Source organism: Calliphora vicina, unplaced genomic scaffold, assembly GCF_958450345.1.
Source record: "Calliphora vicina unplaced genomic scaffold, idCalVici1.1 scaffold_80, whole genome shotgun sequence".
Classification (NCBI taxonomy): Eukaryota; Metazoa; Arthropoda; class Insecta; order Diptera; family Calliphoridae; genus Calliphora; species Calliphora vicina.
The window spans coordinates 4476-26817 of record NW_027052609.1 but is presented as its reverse complement, the minus strand read 5'-3'; the positions used below and the strand labels follow the sequence as shown (position 1 = coordinate 26817).

General features: G+C 34.6%; 2 protein-coding genes across 2 annotated transcripts; both read left to right on the top strand.

Annotated features, from left to right (window-relative positions):
• The first annotated feature begins 4680 nt into the window (after positions 1 to 4680).
• Positions 4681 to 7263, top strand: LOC135963059 (uncharacterized). The gene has a single exon (XM_065514839.1). It carries the CDS (start codon positions 4681 to 4683, stop codon positions 7261 to 7263), a length of 2583 nt encoding a protein of 860 aa, XP_065370911.1.
• Positions 7259 to 10069, top strand: LOC135963058 (uncharacterized). Its single transcript, XM_065514838.1, has 2 exons — positions 7259 to 9302; positions 10059 to 10069. The coding sequence occupies exons 1-2, from the start codon at positions 8036 to 8038 to the stop codon at positions 10067 to 10069; spliced, it is 1278 nt and encodes a 425-aa protein (XP_065370910.1). The 5' UTR covers positions 7259 to 8035.
• The last annotated feature ends 12273 nt before the right edge of the window (positions 10070 to 22342 follow it).

The window sequence follows — 22342 nt, the reverse complement described above, 5'->3', positions numbered from 1 at the left end:
ATAATTTTTCCATTTAATAAATCCCCTAAAAGACTGCCTATACGCCAACTAGCTGTTGGAAACAACACCATAAATATAGTAAACGAAACTAAACATTTCGGAGTAGTATTGGATAAAAAACTGATTTTTAATACGTTCCAAAGCAATGATATGTTTTAGAGCTTTATGGCCTTTGCTAAACAGGCGTTCATATCTATATCACAAAAACAAAAATCTTCTTGTCCTATTTGGAGCACTGCTGCAAAATGCCACTTAAAACGCTTACAAGTCATTCAAAACAAATGCCTTAAAATTATAAACAATAAACCATGGTGGTACCCAACGTATCTCATCCATTAAGAAACAGGCTACGAAAAAATTATAGATTTCATAAATAGATTAAGAGCCAGTATTTAAATATGAATTATATTTAAGTTCTATTTAAATACGAAAATGAGTTTCTCAGTGCTTTTTAAATGGTCAACGTTGGCCATTTAAATTCTATTTAAGTTTCATAAACTATCATATTTTTTTGACAGCTGACTTTTGTTGTTTGGTTTTTTTCACTCTATTGTAGTGAAAAAACCTAAAAACAGCATCTTGCTAAAACTACAATTCCGATGCGGGGCAATTGGAGCTTCTTTTGTGCATTTTCCTACCAATAATTTTATTGTTTAATAAACTTTTATTTCTTATTGGGCAAAATATATAAATTTTTGTTTTGGTTGAACAGCTGTTTTAAGCAAAATTATCGATAAATTTTTGATATTTAGTAGTGCTACCATACTTTTATCTTATTTAAATAAGACAAATTATGTAGCACTGAAAAACTCAAACTGTATTTAAATACAACTTACCCCAGTTGGCCAGACAGTCTTAAGCCTAGTACTCTGTTCATATTTGCGAAAAATTGTTTTTTTCATGCGAAAAATTTTATATGCTGTTTGACAGTTTTAATTTCGTGCGAAAGAAGTGCTGCTTATGTTATTTCGTGTAGAAAAATAAGGTTGCCAGATGTATTTCACATGTTTTCCACAATAAAAACAGAGTACTGCTTTTGCGAAATTATTTCGCATATATTTCATTCCAAATATTTTATATGTAGTTTGACAGCATTTCGCACGGAATTTTGAACAGAGTACCTAGGTATAGACGAAATTTTCGTCGATGATGTCTTCAGGACATTTTATAATTTGTCGCCTATACAAAGCAATTTAGGACAAGTATAAAACAAAGTCGCATATGTTGTCGTGTTTTAAGCTCCATTATTGATAAGCTAACGACAATTTCATGAACTTGTCTTGAATAAAATAATATTGAGGACAAAGTGAACGACAAGTGCATGCATTTTGTCCTGTAACAACCCATATCCACGTCTTCACCACGTCTTCCATATTGGATTTTTTTGAAAATAATAGCAAAAGATCTGAATGTTAATCGTCATACTGTTTCAAAAGACATTAAACAGAATAAGGAAGACTTGAACATTGAACCCTGGATTTGGAAGAAGAAAAGGTCTAAAAGATATTGGTAAGGCAAAAGATGTCAAACAACTCTTTCTAAGAGCACCGAATACTTCTATCAGGAAAACAGCTCTTAAAGTTAAATGCTCTGATTCTTTTGTGCGAAGAGCCAAAGCTAATGATGGATTGGAGTCGTAAAAAGTTCAACAAGTTCCAGATCGTAATGTCTTAAAGAATTTAGAAGCAAAAGAACGTGCGAAAAAAGTTAGGACAAATTTTATTAAAAGATACACCTGTTGAATGATGGCAGACTTTTAACAACTTCCGCGACAAGACTTTTATGTGGCTGATGGACGAGGTAATGTTCAAGAATAAGACCGGTCAAAAACAAACATAATTCCCTAGATGTTTCTTGTGTGATCAATTGGTAGAACCCCTCAACCAATTGACCATCTAGATAGATGGAAGGCTACAGAAATCGAGGAAGGCAACATAAACTATGAATTCATAAAAGCACTGCGGTTATAATAGAGCCAATTCAATAAACGAAACAAAGAGCTTAAATAATAAATAAAACGTAAAAAATAGTATTCAAAAATATGATTATTATAAATTGTTTAGAAACTTTAAATGAACTAATTATTTTTTTTAAAATTGTTATTTAAAAGTGAATTAAAAAACTGTTTAATTTTAGTTACTTCCATTTTTGTATTTGTATTAATAAATATGTTTAGCATTAATATAATAATTAAATGTCTATTTCTTCAATAAAAAATCTGGTGACAAATTGGGAATATTGTCACATATACTGTCGTCGACGACAATATGGGAAATAAAGTCGCTAAACTATCATCAACGATGACATGAGAGAAAAGTCGTGTATATAGTCGTCAATGACAACTTGAACCACATTGTCACCCATATGATCGTCAACGACAATGTGCATGATAATGTCGTTCAAATTGTCGTGTACGATTTAAGTGCCCTTTGTTCGAAAAAGTCGTCAACGATTTGTATGGGCTGTCGCCTACTTGTCTAGGATTTAACATTGTCGTGTACGCATCGTCGACGTTGTCTTGAAGACATGGCCAACTGGGACCTAGCGTTTACACATGCAAGTAACAGTTCGAAAAACACAATACATGCACACTTTTGCACTAACACAATCACACATGCAGCCACTTGCAGCTCACTGCCTACTGAATTTAGGTGGACAGTGATTTTTGACACTTTCATACAAGTGAAGACAAATAGAGTTGCCAATAAATAGTTTTTAAAAAATTTACCAGAATATTATATTTTTAACTTATTTTATGTATTTTTGTAAAAGAAAATAGTACAAATGGCCACTAATGCTTATCGTTTTCGTAAAAATAATATCTATAAAAATTGTTAACCTAACATTTTCCCCAGAAATTTTTGTATTTGAATATCATATGAATAAAAATAATAAAATTTGGTTTCAAGCCCCAAATGGACTTAAAAATAACAAATGCTGATATATAAATTATTTATCAAATTAGCTGTAATATTCTTATATTTGTGGCATTTTGAAGACATCATTCTCCTTCGTCAACATTTAGAAACTGAACTTTTACTTGCATGTGTAAACGCTCAAGCAACTTGCAGACATTTCGATGTATTTTCGACATTTTCGATAATAATACATATTATCATCAACTGTCATCAATCTACTTGCATGTGTAAACGCAGCGTTAATTTTAAGTAAAAATAAACTAAATACGTATTTAATAAACTGGGCATAAAAACAAGTATTTTGAGAAAAACGAAAGTTCTTCTTATTTATTAATAAGAGAATGTAATGACTTAAACGTTTTGCTTGGTATTGTAATCAGCTGTTTTTTACAAGTTCAGTGGAGTCTTACACAACATAATGATTGTTTTTCTTGTTTTTATATTGTTGTAGAGTTGCACAGACCTTAGGTCTGTTCATTTACTTTCCCAATAAATACTTGCAACGAGAGAATAAAATCAAAATTTACAAAATTACTCTCTTAATTTCTCAAAAATAGTAAAAAGTAAATGAACGCTTTTCCAGTAACAATTGTTTTATACACACAATTTTCTTATTTTATTCCTTTTAAAATGTATAAATACTCACATTTTCTTTAATTTTATTGAAAATTCTATTGTTTTGACATTTTTCACCACAAAAATAAAATTTTAAATAAATAAACAATAACACAAAACATATAAAATATAAGCTGCTAACTATTACGAGTTCAAAATAGAACTTGTAATAGTTTGCAACGAGAGAACACTCTCTAAAATTTATACCCTCTTGATTTTTTCTCTACTTGCAAGTTTTTCAGTTAATGAACACTTTTCCAGTAACAATTGTTACTAACTAGTAACAACTTTTAGTTATTGAACATAGCTCTTATTAACAGACCTTGGATATGTATGTCCAAGATATATTTAATAAGGTATAGTCGTAACCCCTGTTTATCATCTGTTGTTTACATCCCAAACTGTCAAAATTTGTGTTTATGTTTGATAACATTGGAAAGGGACAAGAGATAAAAAAAGTAAAAAATAATGCAAAATGTTAAACATGTGTGTAAAAGTTTGACGTGATACACATTTTTTAGTTGTACGAGTATATGTTATTTGTCTATTCCTTAATTATTTAACAGTTGGGGTTTTTAACAAATACAAGATGCCTTTTATTTTTGTGTAGTTGAATTTGTTGTAGGGACTAGTACACTGTCGGGGAGATGGCAACCCAGTATTGAGTGAAACAATTTGCATTAGTATTTTTTATATTTGTATATACTCGCAATAGTGTCAGTATTATTTTGGTTTACGTGTGTATTTTTTATGTATAACAAAAAGCAAAAAAATGTAACGGTTCTTTGTTTTTGTCAGTCTTTTTGTGCATGACAAACTTTAAAACATTTTAATTTATGAACAAGTCATTCTGTGCCAAGACATCAAGCAAAAACTATGTAAGTAAGATTACCACTGTAATTTAATTTGTAATAATTGTATAATTTAATGTTAACTTTAGAGAATAAACACACATCATCGCATCATCACACACATTACATTTGTCAAATAAATACATCATACAAGTAGACAAGTTTTGTGTTTTATTTGCGATTAGTTTATTCTGGCTTACGGCACAGGATCTGGTATTGTGGCAGTCAGCCACAAATTTTTATTCTATACTTGGTGTAGACAGCCATTAGAGAAGGTCATTACTACAGCCAAATAAATGACCGATAATACAACTCCAAGAAGAATTAGCGAACGAAGAAATAAAGGAGTTCCGCCAGCCAAGTTCGGATCGTTTGATGTAGACATGGGAGGAGTTGATCGCACGCCACCGCCGCCGGCACAAAAACAAACTGCAGGGCAAACTGAAGAAGATTCGCCAGGAACTTCAGCTGAGCCACAACAGAGTTCCAATACAGATATGAATGCTTTGTCACGTGAATTCGGTAAGAAAATGGATGAGATGCGTAATGAATTTAACAGGCAACTACAGGCCATGCAAGCTTTGATGATATCAAACAATGATCGTGTGCAAAGTAATATACAAAAAATAAGGAACGAATTAAGACGTCAGCCAACTACATCAACGTCCGACGGGACACAATTTTTGCCGCCAACGCCAGCCATCTCTGCCGCTACTAATACGTCCGCCGGGACACAATTTCTGCCGCCAACGCCAGCAATCTCTGCCGCTACTAATACGTCCGCCGGGACACAATTTCTGCCGCCAACGCCAGCAATCTCTGCCGCTACTCATACGTCTGCCGGGACACAATTTTTGCCGCCAACGCCAGCAATCTCTGCCGCTACTAATGCGTCCGCCGGGACACAATTTCTGCCGCCAACGCCAGCAATCTCTGCCGCAGCTCATACGTCCGCCGGGACACAATTTTTGCCGCCAGCAATCTCTGCCGCTGCTCATACGTCCGCCGGGACACAATTTCTGCCGCCACCATCAATCTCTGCCGATACACATAGTTCTACGCTGTCTGATGATTCTGCCTCATCGCAACCTTTTGCCAATGTACCTGCCGTCACGCAATATTCTGCCGCCGCACAAATGCCTTCAGTTAGTCAGTCAGGTTTGCAAAATAAGAAAATTTACCCTCTTCCCCATTTTTCAGGTCAGCCGGAGGAATGGCAAACATTTATTGAAGCATACCAGAGCACAACCAGAGAATTTCAATATTCCAATTTGCACAATATTATGCGAATTCGAGATGCTTTAAGTGGCCGTGCAAAAGACACAGTAGAGGCTCTGCTTACAAATTCTGCCAACGTCGCTGCCATTTTAGAAACTTTAGAGCAGAATTACGGGAGACCGGAGCAACTTATAAAAAGTCAGATCGAGAAAGTTCGCACAATTTTACCTGTTGCAGAAGGTGATCTAGAAGGGCTAATTGTTTTTGCGAATAAAATTACTAACATGTCGACGTTTCTTCAAAATGCCAAAGGTGCACACCATTTATCAAATCCAATGCTTCTAAATGAACTAGTTGTGAAAATGCCAATATGCCGCCAAATGCAATGGGCCGAAGCATGCCTAAGTCTTGGTGATGCCCCTACAATCGTAAAGTTTAGTCAGTGGCTAAATGCACTTCGAAAAATCGCCAGTACTGTTACTGATTCAATGTCAAATATGAGTGTATGTTCGAATACTGTCAGAAAACAACAACAGTTGACTACAACATCTGGAGGACGTAGGCGTGTAAACGTAAGTGTTTCTTTAAAAACCTGTGGTGTATGTGAAAATCAGTGTGCTTCAGTGGATCAATGTGAATCATTTCTAAAATTGCCATGTGATGTCCGTTGGAAAAAAGTAAAAGATATGAAAATATGTTTTTCGTGTTTAAAGAAGGGCCACAGAGCAGCTTCATGTTATGCCAAAAAGAAGTGTGGTATTAATGGTTGTAATAGAGTCCATCATCGCCTTTTACATGACTCAAGTATTGAAGTGGTTGCCCAAAATCCATCTTCAAATAATGTTGTTACATCAAAGCCTAGCTTAGTCGAAAGCAATACAGCCGGAAGAAATTGTCATTTAAATGAAGGCCGCCATATGAGAGAAAGTGTACTATTTCAAATTATTCCTGTAAAATTGTATGGACACTTAACAGAAATTTCAACCTATGCCTTTATCGATGATGGATCCAACACAACAATGATTGACGCCAAAATTGCCCACGAACTTGGAATATCAGGTAAAAAGGATCAATTAGAAGTCCAATGGTTTATTCACCACACTATTTGTGAGCCAACTGAAATTATTGATCTAGCCATTAGTGGAGTACATGAGAATGCTGAAAAATTTCATATTTCAAAGGTATTTACTTCTACAAATATAACCCTGCCTCATCAAAGTTTCTGCCGTAGTGAGTATAAAAATACACATATCAATAATTTGCCGATTGTAGAATATAAAAACATTCAGCCTAAAATTATAATAAGTTTGGCACATGCTTTCCTCACAGTACCCATAGAAGTACCACAGACGTCCATTAGTAAGGGCCCCATCGCAGTAAAAACTCGCTTGGGCTGGTTGGTATACGGCCCCTATAGTTACGACAGCATCCAGCTACGTCATGCCTTTCATGTGAGAACAGTAGAAGAAAGCGGTAATTTGGAGAAACTGCTAACGTCATATTTTGGAATGGAGACATTTGGAATCAAACCAAATACTAAAATTATTATGTCAAAGGAAGACACTATAGCCATAGATATTTTGAATAGATCAACAGTAAAGGTTGGTGATCGTTTTGTTACCCCACTTCTGTGGAAAGAAAATTTTTCCCGACAGTTTTGATATGGCTTACAGGCGCCTTCAGAGCGTAGAAAGAAAAATGCAACGTGACACTGAATATGCCCAACAGTATAAAGAGAAAATTGATACCTATATTGCCAAAGGATATGCCCGCCGATTGAGTTCAAAAGAAAAAGATAGCATATCATTAAAATCGTTTTATTTGCCGCACTTTGCTGTGCATAACCCTAATAAAAAAGGATTACGTCTTGTATTTGACGCTGCCGCTGAAATAGGAAATGTGTCACTCAATAAAGCCTTAATTGCCGGCCCGGATCTCAACCAACCGCTCATTTCGATTTTATTTAAATTTCGCCAAGCTCCATTCGCTGTGTGTGGCGACATCGCCGAGATGTTTCACCAAATTTCTGTAACTGAAGAGGACCAAGCCTGTCTTAAATTTCTTTGGAGAAATGGTGACTCTAGTAAGCCAGTCGAGGTATTTGTAATGCAAAGATTAATATTTGGTGCTAGCTGTTCACCCACAATAGCACAATACGTTAAAAATACCAACGCAAAAAATTTTGAGGTGGATTACCCCAGAGCCGTTAAAGGCATTGTAGAACGTCATTATGTTGACGATTACGTCGATTGTTTTGATACGGAAGAAGAAGCGGCAAAAGTCGTAAAAGAAGTTATCGAAATACACAAAAATGCAGGATTTAATTTGAGAAATATTTTATCCAACTCTGATTACGTAAATGAGTAATGTGGAAACTCTGTCAGCTGTGAAAAGTCAGTTAAACTGGAAGGCGACGTCGATCGTGTTCTTGGTATGAATTGGGTCACAAAACAAGATATTTTTACCTTCAGTTTAAAGCTTCATCGTGTTCCACAATGCATTTTAAATATGGAAAGAGTTCCCACAAAACGTGAATTGCTAAGCCTTACCATGTCTGTATTTGACCCATTTGGATTTTTGGGAAACTTTATGATCTCAGCAAAATTACTACTGCAGTCAACATGGAAATTGGGATTAAAATGGGATCAAGAGCTACCAGAAAATATCTACGAACGGTGGAAAATGTGGTTGCAAGAATTACCCAAAGTAAAACAATTTCAAATGCCTCGCTGCTATATGAGTACGTTTATGACAGCAGCAGTACAATTGCATTTATTTGCCGATGCAAGTGAGGAAGCCTTATCGGTGATAGCGTATTGGAGAGCAGAGATTGAAGGAAAAGTCTACTTATCTTTTGTTTGTGCAAAAACTAGTTGTGCCCCCACACGTTATCATACGATCCCGAAGCTCGAACTACAAGCCGCAACAATGGCAGTGCGTTTAAAGGACAACATCGTCAAGTACCACGATGATCGAGTCAACATTTTTTTCTTTTGGAGCGACTCTACAACAACTATAAGATGGATTCGAGGTGATCATACAAAATATAAACAATATGTGGCGAATCGGGTAGCGGAGATTATCGAAAACACCAACATTGCAGAATGGCATTGGTGCCCTGGAGAGCTAAATCCGGCTGATGATGGTACAAGAGCAAAATTTCCTCCGTTATATGACCCTAAAGGTAGATGGATAACTGGTCCATCTTTTTTGCTACAACCCAAATATGAATGGCCAGACGAGGCCAAAATGAATAAGATTACTGACTCTTGTTCAGAAGAGTTGAGAGCCAAACGGAAACTTTTCCTGGTCACACAAGTGAGTAGTATTGAAAATATTATTAATCGATTTTCAAATTACAGTAGGCTCAAGCGCACCATAAGTTGGGTTCTACGCTACATGGCAAATATTTTGCGAAAAATACAACACGAGGAACTGCTCAAAGGTGAACTTTCTGCCGCTGAAGAGAAAAATGCTGAATTATTTCTTTGCCGATATGCTCAAAAAACAGCATATTCAACTGAGTACGCCATTCTTAAACAACAAGGTACAATTTCAAAGTCTAGTGAGCTGTTGTCGCTCAATCCCTATATGGACCAAGAAGGTATAATACGAGCAAGTGGTCGCATACAAAACGCCGTATTTAAATCTGTCGAATTATGTCGACCCATTATTTTACCAAAGTCACATAAAATTACACGTATGTATGTATGTATGTATGTATGTATGTATGTATGTATGTATGTATGTATGTATGTATGTATGTATGTATGTATGTATGTATGTATGTATGTATGTATGTATGTATGTATGTATGTATGTATGTATGTATGTATGTATGTATGTATGTATGTATGTATGTATGTATGTATGTATGTATGTATGTATGTATGTATGTATGTATGTATGTATGTATGTATGTATGTATGTATGTATGTATGTATGTATGTATGTATGTATGTATGTATGTATGTATGTATGTATGTATGTGTGTATGTATGTATGTATGTATGTATGTATGTATGTATGTATGTATGTATGTATGTATGTATGTATGTATGTATGTATGTATGTATGTATGTATGTATGTATGTATGTATGTATGTATGTATGTATGTATGTATGTATGTATGTATGTATGTATGTATGTATGTATGTATGTATGTATGTATGTATGTATGTATGTATGTATGTATGTATGTATGTATGTATGTATGTATGTATGTATGTATGTATGTATGTATGTATGTATGTATGTATGTATGTATGTATGTATGTATGTATGTATGTATGTATGTATGTATGTATGTATGTATGTATGTATGTATGTATGTATGTATGTATGTATGTATGTATGTATGTATGTATGTATTGTAACGACAAAAGTCGTAAACTTGTTTTTGCCACCATTAAATATTAATTTTATTATTTTATATATATTTTATTTTATGTTTAGTTTTAATCTGATTATTTTATTTGTTTTATGTATTTAAATTTAACGGTTTCATTTATATGAGTACGCCATCTGTTGGTAAATAAGAGAGTCAATTTAATATCTCTACCCCAAAATACAACCATGCAGAATGTAATAAAAGTACCATAGTACGATCGTTACCAACGATGGTTGTAGTCACTTAGTTGTCCGACACGGGTATAAAAGAAGGCACACTGTGAAATTGAAGTCAGTCTGCCAGCAGGAGGCCAAGCGGTAAGAACCACTCGACGTTAGCGACGAGTAGTACTAACTAATTGGTTAGCTTTAAAAGGCAACTAGTGGGAAACCAGTGGTACATCCAGAGGTTATACCTCTACCTTGTAACACTCTTGTCCGACACTTACGACGTTAGCGACGTGGTGTAAACAAGTCCCAATAGAGGCATTTTAAGACTAATTGGCTATTCTAATAGGCACTAGTGGGAAACCAGTGGTACATCCAGAGGTTATACCTCTACTTTGTAACACTCTTGTCCGACACCTACGACGTTAGCGACGTGGTGTAGGCAAGTCCCAATAGTAGCTTATTGATCTAGCTCACCAGGGTACAACTAATTGGCTATTCTAAGAGGCACTAGTGGGAAACCAGTGGTACATCCAGAGGTTATACCTCTATCTTGTGACACTCTTGTCCGACACCTACGACGTTAGCGACGTGGTGTAGGCAAGTCCCAATAGTCGCTTGTTACTTTAGCCCAACAGCGTCGTCGCCAGCAGATTTTATCTCAGCACGACTGACTAGTTGCTACCTTGCTTCCCGTGGCTCCACTCAGACAGTTGGCGTTACTCTAGATTGAGTTTTTGTGTTATTTGTAAAATTAAAATAAAGTGATACGTATTATAACGTTTAAGAGAACTACGTCTTTTATTCTCTTTACTGAGACGACATAGGAGAACTTTGTGGTTTCTCTTCAATCAAGACAACAATACGACCCTGGACTCCGCTGAGACTACCCCGGCAACCAGCGGAAAAACGTGTCGTTACATTGGCGCCCGAGCAGGGACATTAAATTGTCCAACAACCAAGAAGAAAATGCTGAAAACCTCCTGGGCATACTCCCTAAAACGGGAAGATCTAGTGAAATATCTATCCCAGGTTGGAAAAGATGCCACAGGAAACGTAGATGAATTACGGAAGAGGTTTGCAAAATTCCTGAGCACAGATCACACGGAGGATGAGATGAAAGAGCTATTGGAATTGCAGTCAAAACATGATGCCATAAATAATCCAGCTCCACTATCCCCTGGCACAACATTACAGATACCTGTCGCAGCCACGTACATCCCGCCAACGTCACCAGTAAAAATGGAGACTCCCAATAAAACAGTGGATAAATCAGAAGCAGCCATGATACTGTCAATACCATTACCGGGTCATAATGAACCACAACGAGCACCAAGTGAAAGCCGTATTATGGTCGTAGAGCTGGTACGAAAATGGGGATTGAAGTTCGATGGAGGCAGAGATCCATTAGGTTTCATTGAAAGGGCGGAAGAACTTGCAAAAATGTACAACATCGACCTGGACCAGTTACCATTAGTGTTGCCGGAGCTATTCAAAGAGAAAGCACTGGTTTGGTTACGAAACAATAACCGACACTGGACGAAATGGTCACTGTTTAAGAAAGATTTTTATAGATTTTTCCTTCCCACACGCTACTTCGAGAAGCTGGAAGACGAAATCCGTAAAAGAACTCAACACGCTCGAGAACCGTTTAAGGAATATGTCCTTGCCTTACAAGATTTAATGCGACATGCAGATCTATCAGAAGCGCAGAAACTGGAGAGAATCTTCCGTAATGCCCAGCCGGATTATCAGTGGTATATCCGAAGAAAGGATTTTACTACCCTCGATGATCTCTTACAATTAGCTGATGATCTAGAAAGTATACCTACAAACACACCCCAAAGTCGAAGCGCTCATCATCGTATGGTTATTGAAAGCCCATACTCCCGTAATGACGACACACGATGTAAGGACTTCGAAGTCCAAGGTCACAAAGGTACCATGAACAGCACACGACTTCTCTATGAAGATGAAAAATTAAAGGCCATTGTTTTAATCGGAAACAATTTTGTCACCACCATTATTGACACCGGTGCAACTAGAAGTTTCATAACTCCACAGCAAATACAACGATTTTCCAGCCAACCTGTTTATGTACCAGTAGACATTGATGTACTCCTAGCTGATGGGTCAAAGAAACTCATAAAGGAAGCTGCAAAATTTATGGTTACCTTAGGAAATATTTCAGCAGAATGTAATTTCCTAGTTATGGAAGAATCTACAGAAGACATCATCCTGGGGATTGACTTCTTACGAATCTTCAACACCACTCTCACTTGTGCCGGCCTTGAAGTAAACTGTGGATGTAGAAAACCGGAAAACAACAATATGAACCTCTGCAATAAAAGTCAAGAACTTCAGGTAAGAGAAGTTGTTTATATACCTAAAATTTTATGTACGCCCACTGAATGTGATGAAAAAAAAATGTTGTCACCCGGACAACGGCTACAAGTATCAAAATTCTTGGCGGAAGAACTACCGAAGTTTCAGCAGATTAATGGGCTATCAAATATTGCTACCCATAAAATAATTATGAAAGATGACCGACCGATTAAACTACGTTACGCGCAACGAAATCCTGCGATGCAAGCTATCATCGATGCGGAGGTCAATCAGTTGATTTCCCGTGGATGTATTGAGCCATCATGTAGCCCCTACAGCTTCCCCATCACCTTAGTTAAAAAAAAGGACGGAAGGTGGCGTACTTGCATGGATTTTCGCCAATTAAATTTAAGGTCTATACCGGATGCTTATCCCCTACCACGAATAGACACCATACTAAGTCGCCTCCGAAATGCCAAATTTATTAGCAGTCTGGACTTAAAAGATGGTTACTGGCAGATCCCTATGGATGAAGAAAGTAAAAAGTATACTGCATTCGCCGTCACCGGAAGAGGTTTATATCAATGGCGGGTGATGCCATTTGGTTTGCACTCGGCTCCCGCAACCTTTCAACGAGCGTTAGACAGCGTAATAGGAGCAGATATGGAACCCCACGCCTTTGCATATTTAGATGACATTATTGTCATCGGGTCCACGTTTGAAGAGCATTTGGCCAACTTAAAAGAAGTATTTCGACGATTGCGATCTGCCAAATTAAGAATCAACATAGAAAAATGCCAATTTTTTAACACCGAAACGAAGTATTTGGGTCATGTGGTGACCACCAATGGTATTAAAACTGATCCAGATAAGGTCGCGGCTATTTCTGAAATGCTTCCACCAAAGAATGTTAAGGAAGTCCGTCGTTTTCTAGGTGTCACATCGTGGTATCGACGTTTTGTTCCCGACTTCGCCACAATTTCTCACCCACTGACTCGCCTGCTTAAAAAGGGCAAACACTGGAAGTGGGGAGAAGAACAACAAAATGCTTTTGATCTCCTTAAAGAGAAACTAACAACGGCGCCTGTATTGTCGTGCCCAGATTTTACAAAAACGTTCGTACTACAAACTGATGCCAGTGACTATGGGCTAGGTGCGGTCTTGACACAAACTACCGATAGCACAGAGAATGTAATAGCGTATGCCAGCCGACGTCTGAATGGAGCAGAAAATAATTATTCAGCTACCGAAAAAGAGTGTCTAGCTATTGTTTGGGGTATACGTAAAATGAGACCCTATCTCGAAGGATACGAATTCATTGTCGTGACCGACCACCTTGCGTTAAAGTGGTTAAATTCAATCGACAACCCAACGGGAAGACTTGCACGATGGGCACTCGAACTACAGCAATACAAATTTTCTATTCAATATCGAAAAGGAAAACTAAATATAGTAGCAGATACACTATCACGACAGCCAGTCGAGGGTATCAACATGGTTCAGACAAAAACCCCCGTTTTATGTCCATGGCTGGAAGCGCGAATGGCAGAAGTACGGGATCAGCCAAATAAATTTGCAGACTATGCCATAATAGGGGACCAACTGTACAAGCACTTTTCACGCCAGTTCAACGATGAAGACTGTACCTCATGGAAGTTATGTGTTGCTACGCCCTTAAGAGAAAAGGTATTAAAAGAAAATCATGACTGTGCAGCCGGTGGTCACTTAGGAATTAGAAAAACCATTAATAAGGTAGCAGGTCGATATTATTGGCCGGGAATGACCCGGGATATAAAACGATATGTTCGTAATTGTGAAATCTGCCAAAAATATAAGGTTTCTCAGCAACAACCCGCCGGAGTTATGCTCACTCGGATACCAGATGAACCTTGGTCCACCATTTGCGCAGATTTTGTGGGTCCATTACCTAGGACGAAGCACGGAAACACCATGCTCTTAGTGTTCTTCGATAACTTTTCGAAGTGGTGCGAACTAGTACCAATGAGAAAAGCAACTTCAGAGGGCCTTGTTAAAGCTTTCCGTGAACGTATAGTGGCTCGCTATGGAGTGCCAAAGATGATGGTCACCGACAATGGAACACAATTCACATCTCGTATATTTAAGAAATATTTGAATGACATTGGTGTGCATCAACAGTTTACTGCCCCATATACTCCACAGGAAAATCCTACAGAGAGGGCAAACCGCACCATAAAAACTATCATAGCTCAGTTTTCGGGTCAACAACATACCACATGGGATGAACTCTTACCAGAAATAATGCTTGCGATTAATACCAGCAGTTCCGAATCTACGGGCTACTCACCGGCATATCTAACGCAGGGTAGAGAACCGCGGCTGCCGAAGGCTTTATATGATGAGGTAACCATAGGAACAGGAGCTCGAAATATAACCCCCGATGAAAGAGCCACCGAGCTAAAAGAAGTGTTCAGAATTGTAAGACGAAATCTAGCGAAGGCTTCAGAAAACCAGCAAAAACGATATAATCTACGTCGTCGTCGGTGGAAACCAAATATTGGGGACCAAGTCCTGGTGAGGCAGCATCCACTGTCAAAAGCAATTGATAATTTTGCTGCCAAGTTAGCACCGAAGTACGGGGGACCATATGTCGTTAAGGGATTTGTGTCCCCCGTTATTGCAGAAATCTACGGGATGCAAAACAAAGACATGCGCAAAGCACATGTTAGTGAACTAAAACCTTACTATCAATAATGTCATCAACATCGTCAGCTACGTCATCAACATCATCAGCTACCTCATCAACCTCATCACCCACATCGCTCTCATCAATGTCGCCGACCTCATCAATACCAACATTACTCATACGGCATCATCACTCATCGACATCACCCACCAGTCTACAATCACCAGCGATGTCCACAACACCTCTCATACCGTGGAGCTCCAGGCAAATACGTATGGCGCAGGTTCCCGATCGCCTGAAACGAATTTGTGCGTCCAGAAGTCCCACAAACAATAACGATTGATGAAAATCATTGATGTGAAATGTTATCGAATATTGATGTCTCAAGTACGCTACCTACACGCATACGATCGCTCAACCCGTAATTCCACAAGGGGAAGGAAGGGGATAGTGTAACGACAAAAGTCGTAAACTTGTTTTTGCCACCATTAAATATTAATTTTATTATTTTATATATATTTTATTTTATGTTTAGTTTTAATCTGATTATTTTATTTGTTTTATGTATTTAAATTTAACGGTTTCATTTATATGAGTACGCCATCTGTTGGTAAATAAGAGAGTCAATTTAATATCACTACCCCAAAATACAACCATGCAGAATGTAATAAAAGTACCATAGTACGATCGTTACCAACGATGGTTGTAGTCACTTAGTTGTCCGACACGGGTATAAAAGAAGGCACACTGTGAAATTGAAGTCAGTCTGCCAGCAGGAGGCCAAGCGGTAAGAACCACTCGACGTTAGCGACGAGTAGTACTAACTAATTGGTTAGCTTTAAAAGGCAACTAGTGGGAAACCAGTGGTACATCCAGAGGTTATACCTCTACCTTGTAACACTCTTGTCCGACACTTACGACGTTAGCGACGTGGTGTAAACAAGTCCCAATAGAGGCATTTTAAGACTAATTGGCTATTCTAATAGGCACTAGTGGGAAACCAGTGGTACATCCAGAGGTTATACCTCTACTTTGTAACACTCTTGTCCGACACCTACGACGTTAGCGACGTGGTGTAGGCAAGTCCCAATAGTAGCTTATTGATCTAGCTCACCAGGGTACAACTAATTGGCTATTCTAAGAGGCACTAGTGGGAAACCAGTGGTACATCCAGAGGTTATACCTCTATCTTGTGACACTCTTGTCCGACACCTACGACGTTAGCGACGTGGTGTAGGCAAGTCCCAATAGTCGCTTGTTACTTTAGCCCAACAGCGTCGTCGCCAGCAGATTTTATCTCAGCACGACTGACTAGTTGCTACCTTGCTTCCCGTGGCTCCACTCAGACAGTTGGCGTTACTCTAGATTGAGTTTTTGTGTTATTTGTAAAATTAAAATAAAGTGATACGTATTATAACGTTTAAGAGAACTACGTCTTTTATTCTCTTTACTGAGACGACATAGGAGAACTTTGTGGTTTCTCTTCAATCAAGACAACAATACGACCCTGGACTCCGCTGAGACTACCCCGGCAACCAGCGGAAAAACGTGTCGTTACAGTATGTATGTATGTATGTATGTATGTATGTATGTATGTATGTATGTATGTATGTATGTATGTATGTATGTATGTATGTATGTATGTATGTATGTATGTATGTATGTATGTATGTATGTATGTATGTATGTATGTATGTATGTATGTATGTATGTATGTATGTATGTATGTATGTATGTATGTATGTATGTATGTATGTATGTATGTATGTATGTATGTATGTATGTATGTATGTATGTATGTATGTATGTATGTATGTATGTATGTATGTATGTATGTATGTATGTATGTATGTATGTATGTATGTATGTATGTATGTATGTATGTATGTATGTATGTATGTATGTATGTATGTATGTATGTATGTATGTATGTATGTATGTATGTATGTATGTATGTATGTATGTATGTATGTATGTATGTATGTATGTATGTATGTATGTATGTATGTATGTATGTATGTATGTATGTATGTATGTATGTATGTATGTATGTATGTATGTATGTATGTATGTATGTATGTATGTATGTATGTATGTATGTATGTATGTATGTATGTATGTATGTATGTATGTATGTATGTATGTATGTATGTATGTATGTATGTATGTATGTATGTATGTATGTATGTATGTATGTATGTATGTATGTATGTATGTATGTATGTATGTATGTATGTATGTATGTATGTATGTATGTATGTATGTATGTATGTATGTATGTATGTATGTATGTATGTATGTATGTATGTATGTATGTATGTATGTATGTATGTATGTATGTATGTATGTATGTATGTATGTATGTATGTATGTATGTATGTATGTATGTATGTATGTATGTATGTATGTATGTATGTATGTATGTATGTATGTATGTATGTATGTATGTATGTATGTATGTATGTATGTATGTATGTATGTATGTATGTATGTATGTATGTATGTATGTATGTATGTATGTATGTATGTATGTATGTATGTATGTATGTATGTATGTATGTATGTATGTATGTATGTATGTATGTATGTATGTATGTATGTATGTATGTATGTATGTATGTATGTATGTATGTATGTATGTATGTATGTATGTATGTATGTATGTATGTATGTATGTATGTATGTATGTATGTATGTATGTATGTATGTATGTATGTATGTATGTATGTATGTATGTATGTATGTATGTATGTATGTATGTATGTATGTATGTATGTATGTATGTATGTATGTATGTATGTATGTATGTATGTATGTATGTATGTATGTATGTATGTATGTATGTATGTATGTATGTATGTATGTATGTATGTATGTATGTATGTATGTATGTATGTATGTATGTATGTATGTATGTATGTATGTATGTATGTATGTATGTATGTATGTATGTATGTATGTATGTATGTATGTATGTATGTATGTATGTATGTATGTATGTATGTATGTATGTATGTATGTATGTATGTATGTATGTATGTATGTATGTATGTATGTATGTATGTATGTATGTATGTATGTATGTATGTATGTATGTATGTATGTATGTATGTATGTATGTATGTATGTATGTATGTATGTATGTATGTATGTATGTATGTATGTATGTATGTATGTATGTATGTATGTATGTATGTATGTATGTATGTATGTATGTATGTATGTATGTATGTATGTATGTATGTATGTATGTATGTATGTATGTATGTATGTATGTATGTATGTATGTATGTATGTATGTATGTATGTATGTATGTATGTATGTATGTATGTATGTATGTATGTATGTATGTATGTATGTATGTATGTATGTATGTATGTATGTATGTATGTATGTATGTATGTATGTATGTATGTATGTATGTATGTATGTATGTATGTATGTATGTATGTATGTATGTATGTATGTATGTATGTATGTATGTATGTATGTATGTATGTATGTATGTATGTATGTATGTATGTATGTATGTATGTATGTATGTATGTATGTATGTATGTATGTATGTATGTATGTATGTATGTATGTATGTATGTATGTATGTATGTATGTATGTATGTATGTATGTATGTATGTATGTATGTATGTATGTATGTATGTATGTATGTATGTATGTATGTATGTATGTATGTATGTATGTATGTATGTATGTATGTATGTATGTATGTATGTATGTATGTATGTATGTATGTATGTATGTATGTATGTATGTATGTATGTATGTATGTATGTATGTATGTATGTATGTATGTATGTATGTATGTATGTATGTATGTATGTATGTATGTATGTATGTATGTATGTATGTATGTATGTATGTATGTATGTATGTATGTATGTATGTATGTATGTATGTATGTATGTATGTATGTATGTATGTATGTATGTATGTATGTATGTATGTATGTATGTATGTATGTATGTATGTATGTATGTATGTATGTATGTATGTATGTATGTATGTATGTATGTATGTATGTATGTATGTATGTATGTATGTATGTATGTATGTATGTATGTATGTATGTATGTATGTATGTATGTATGTATGTATGTATGTATGTATGTATGTATGTATGTATGTATGTATGTATGTATGTATGTATGTATGTATGTATGTATGTATGTATGTATGTATGTATGTATGTATGTATGTATGTATGTATGTATGTATGTATGTATGTATGTATGTATGTATGTATGTATGTATGTATGTATGTATGTATGTATGTATGTATGTATGTATGTATGTATGTATGTATGTATGTATGTATGTATGTATGTATGTATGTATGTATGTATGTATGTATGTATGTATGTATGTATGTATGTATGTATGTATGTATGTATGTATGTATGTATGTATGTATGTATGTATGTATGTATGTATGTATGTATGTATGTATGTATGTATGTATGTATGTATGTATGTATGTATGTATGTATGTATGTATGTATGTATGTATGTATGTATGTATGTATGTATGTATGTATGTATGTATGTATGTATGTATGTATGTATGTATGTATGTATGTATGTATGTATGTATGTATGTATGTATGTATGTATGTATGTATGTATGTATGTATGTATGTATGTATGTATGTATGTATGTATGTATGTATGTATGTATGTATGTATGTATGTATGTATGTATGTATGTATGTATGTATGTATGTATGTATGTATGTATGTATGTATGTATGTATGTATGTATGTATGTATGTATGTATGTATGTATGTATGTATGTATGTATGTATGTATGTATGTATGTATGTATGTATGTATGTATGTATGTATGTATGTATGTATGTATGTATGTATGTATGTATGTATGTATGTATGTATGTATGTATGTATGTATGTATGTATGTATGTATGTATGTATGTATGTATGTATGTATGTATGTATGTATGTATGTATGTATGTATGTATGTATGTATGTATGTATGTATGTATGTATGTATGTATGTATGTATGTATGTATGTATGTATGTATGTATGTATGTATGTATGTATGTATGTATGTATGTATGTATGTATGTATGTATGTATGTATGTATGTATGTATGTATGTATGTATGTATGTATGTATGTATGTATGTATGTATGTATGTATGTATGTATGTATGTATGTATGTATGTATGTATGTATGTATGTATGTATGTATGTATGTATGTATGTATGTATGTATGTATGTATGTATGTATGTATGTATGTATGTATGTATGTATGTATGTATGTATGTATGTATGTATGTATGTATGTATGTATGTATGTATGTATGTATGTATGTATGTATGTATGTATGTATGTATGTATGTATGTATGTATGTATGTATGTATGTATGTATGTATGTATGTATGTATGTATGTATGTATGTATGTATGTATGTATGTATGTATGTATGTATGTATGTATGTATGTATGTATGTATGTATGTATGTATGTATGTATGTATGTATGTATGTATGTATGTATGTATGTATGTATGTATGTATGTATGTATGTATGTATGTATGTATGTATGTATGTATGTATGTATGTATGTATGTATGTATGTATGTATGTATGTATGTATGTATGTATGTATGTATGTATGTATGTATGTATGTATGTATGTATGTATGTATGTATGTATGTATGTATGTATGTATGTATGTATGTATGTATGTATGTATGTATGTATGTATGTATGTATGTATGTATGTATGTATGTATGTATGTATGTATGTATGTATGTATGTATGTATGTATGTATGTATGTATGTATGTATGTATGTATGTATGTATGTATGTATGTATGTATGTATGTATGTATGTATGTATGTATGTATGTATGTATGTATGTATGTATGTATGTATGTATGTATGTATGTATGTATGTATGTATGTATGTATGTATGTATGTATGTATGTATGTATGTATGTATGTATGTATGTATGTATGTATGTATGTATGTATGTATGTATGTATGTATGTATGTATGTATGTATGTATGTATGTATGTATGTATGTATGTATGTATGTATGTATGTATGTATGTATGTATGTATGTATGTATGTATGTATGTATGTATGTATGTATGTATGTATGTATGTATGTATGTATGTATGTATGTATGTATGTATGTATGTATGTATGTATGTATGTATGTATGTATGTATGTATGTATGTATGTATGTATGTATGTATGTATGTATGTATGTATGTATGTATGTATGTATGTATGTATGTATGTATGTATGTATGTATGTATGTATGTATGTATGTATGTATGTATGTATGTATGTATGTATGTATGTATGTATGTATGTATGTATGTATGTATGTATGTATGTATGTATGTATGTATGTATGTATGTATGTATGTATGTATGTATGTATGTATGTATGTATGTATGTATGTATGTATGTATGTATGTATGTATGTATGTATGTATGTATGTATGTATGTATGTATGTATGTATGTATGTATGTATGTATGTATGTATGTATGTATGTATGTATGTATGTATGTATGTATGTATGTATGTATGTATGTATGTATGTATGTATGTATGTATGTATGTATGTATGTATGTATGTATGTATGTATGTATGTATGTATGTATGTATGTATGTATGTATGTATGTATGTATGTATGTATGTATGTATGTATGTATGTATGTATGTATGTATGTATGTATGTATGTATGTATGTATGTATGTATGTATGTATGTATGTATGTATGTATGTATGTATGTATGTATGTATGTATGTATGTATGTATGTATGTATGTATGTATGTATGTATGTATGTATGTATGTATGTATGTATGTATGTATGTATGTATGTATGTATGTATGTATGTATGTATGTATGTATGTATGTATGTATGTATGTATGTATGTATGTATGTATGTATGTATGTATGTATGTATGTATGTATGTATGTATGTATGTATGTATGTATGTATGTATGTATGTATGTATGTATGTATGTATGTATGTATGTATGTATGTATGTATGTATGTATGTATGTATGTATGTATGTATGTATGTATGTATGTATGTATGTATGTATGTATGTATGTATGTATGTATGTATGTATGTATGTATGTATGTATGTATGTATG

What these genes read in the sequence shown, in the direction of transcription:
- LOC135963059 (XM_065514839.1), top strand. Translation starts at nt 4,681, where the DNA reads ATGACCGATAATACAACTCCAAGAAGAATTAGCGAACGAAGAAATAAA.
- LOC135963058 (XM_065514838.1), top strand. Translation starts at nt 8,036, where the DNA reads ATGAATTGGGTCACAAAACAAGATATTTTTACCTTCAGTTTAAAGCTT.